Below are 2,193 nucleotides of genomic sequence, written 5' to 3' on the forward strand. Positions count from 1 at the left end.
AACGAAGGACCTGATTGAGCATCTTCATATTGTCTGGATATACAGCCAAAAGCAAACCGAACCTATCAACACACCCACATCTATGAATGGAAATTAACAGAGTAAACTTGACCTAGGAGATAGAAACAGTGAACCGACTTAGCCAAGTTTTTTGAGTTATTCCTTGCACATCATGAGACTCAACCCTGTCCATGGATTGGGCAGCAGACATGGACTACATGTTGGGGATAGATACCAACGTGTACTCTCTGGGTCATCCATCTACGACCCCCTCGGTTGACATTGAGTATAAGGAGAATTACGTATTGGTGACTCTTTTGATGTCATGAGTGGGATTTGATCGCGGAGTCATGCAAGATTTTCCACCCTTACTATTCCTCTTCGGCCGAGGAATAATTATAAATCTTAGGGGACTTTCTCTTATTTGGCCTTCTTTGGAACAGGGGATTCATTCGGACGCAGCACCCAATCCAGGCGCCCCCCCTTTTCTCTTTTATCTATTCTTTGGAAAGGTGAAGGATCGCCTTTGTTTTTTTGTTAAATTCCCAATTACCATCTAGGTTTTGCTTAGGAATTCTACAATCACAGGGTCAGCAGAAGAGTACCCAATTCACCAAAATTCATCTCTAATCATCTAGGTGGCTTCTATAATTCTTCAATCCCTTTGGGCTTTCTGAATGTTTGGTTTCAATTGATGGTTCTTCGTTTGGCATGGTTTGTTGATACAGTTCCGTAGTTCCTATCTGCTTATTATTGGAACCAACATGGCTTATTCTGTCGCCCAAACAGATTGTCATCAATTGGGTCATCACAAGAATCCTCAAAACAATCACAGAAACAAGAAACACCAACACCCCAATTCATCGAATTCCTCGTTTCATTCCCCATGCGATGGTTCGCATACCGTTGCCGTCGATGTCATAATCTTGATCCTCGTTCTTGGTGCTTATGGTTTCCTGGTACTCCCTTATCTTAGATTCTTCTACCATGGGGTCTCCCAGGTTGTTCATGCCTCCGTCTCGATCGTCGTTGAAGAAGTTCGTCAAGCCCCATCCATTTACGCATGGGTGATTGCGTCCTCGCTTTTGGTTTCCATTTCTCTTTGGGAGATCATTCGATATATGACCAGGAAATGCGACAATCCGAACTGCCGAGGCATGCGTAAATCTGCTGAATTTGATATCCAGCTCGAGCCTGAAGAGTGCATAAAGAATTCTCAGTCCTCGTCGAAAGATGATTTTGGTGGTAGAGGGCTGATTGAATTGGGGGAGAAACACAAGGATTTGGAAGAAGATCTCAAAAAGTTGGCTCCTCCGAATGGTAGAGCGGTTCTTATCTTCCGGTCAAAGTGCGGTTGTCCCATTGGCAGAGTCGAGGTTTGGGGCCAGAAGAAAAACTGCAAGATAAAGAAGTGAATTTTAGTAGACGCTGATCGAATTGGTTGATCGTTACTGATGCTTGTTCGATTGCCCTTCATCTCATTTCTTGATCAGTTAGTAAAGAGGAGATGGGTCTTTAGTATTTTCATTTTAAATTATCTGTTTACATGCTATATCCTTATAATGACTGTCGTATAAAGAAACAATATGGACTATTTCATTCTTGAATCAAAATAATATATAGTTTTTTTGTTCGTTTGCTCTTTTTTTTTCCCCCTTTTCTTGTGTCTCGGTTAGTATCTCATGTTCTGTATTGATATGTGACTTGTAGGATTTGAATGTCAATTACCTTGAACACCACATTGGTGCGGATCTCTCTCTCTCTCTCTCTCTCTCTCTCTATATATATATATATATATATATATATATATATATATATATATATATATATATATATATATATATATATATAGAATCACTAGAATATGAGAACTATTTTCATGGATTTTTTGTCCTTTTTCTCTTGAATCTAACCAGACTGATGCGATCTACATGCTTGGATTTATAAGAACCCGCTCTTGAATCATCCGATTTTGATGCATAAACATGATTTTTTTAAGGTTTTAAAATCAATGGCTCATAATCTTCATAAATATTCAATCATTAAAAAATCACATTTTTTCATCTAAAATACATGATCCAATGGTTGATTCCTAGCAAATTCGCCATGCCAAGCACATCCACATGGTTGGATTTGTAAAAAAAGTGTTGAAAATGGCCATATTTCTAGTTCTCTCATATATATATATATATA

At 38.8% G+C, this 2,193-nt stretch overlaps 1 protein-coding gene across 1 annotated transcript; it reads left to right on the forward strand.

Annotated features, from left to right (window-relative positions):
• The first annotated feature begins 376 nt into the window (after positions 1 to 376).
• On the forward strand, positions 377 to 1,633 carry LOC149816848 (uncharacterized). Its single transcript, XM_089987782.1, has one exon. The coding sequence runs from the start codon at positions 765 to 767 to the stop codon at positions 1,413 to 1,415; it is 651 nt and encodes a 216-aa protein (XP_089843908.1). The 5' UTR covers positions 377 to 764; the 3' UTR covers positions 1,416 to 1,633.
• Positions 1,634 to 2,193: the final 560 nt, after the last annotated feature.

This window comes from Nuphar pumila, chromosome 14 (assembly GCF_984573655.1).
Source record: "Nuphar pumila chromosome 14, dmNupPumi1.hap1.1, whole genome shotgun sequence".
NCBI lineage: Eukaryota > Viridiplantae > Streptophyta > Magnoliopsida > Nymphaeales > Nymphaeaceae > Nuphar > Nuphar pumila.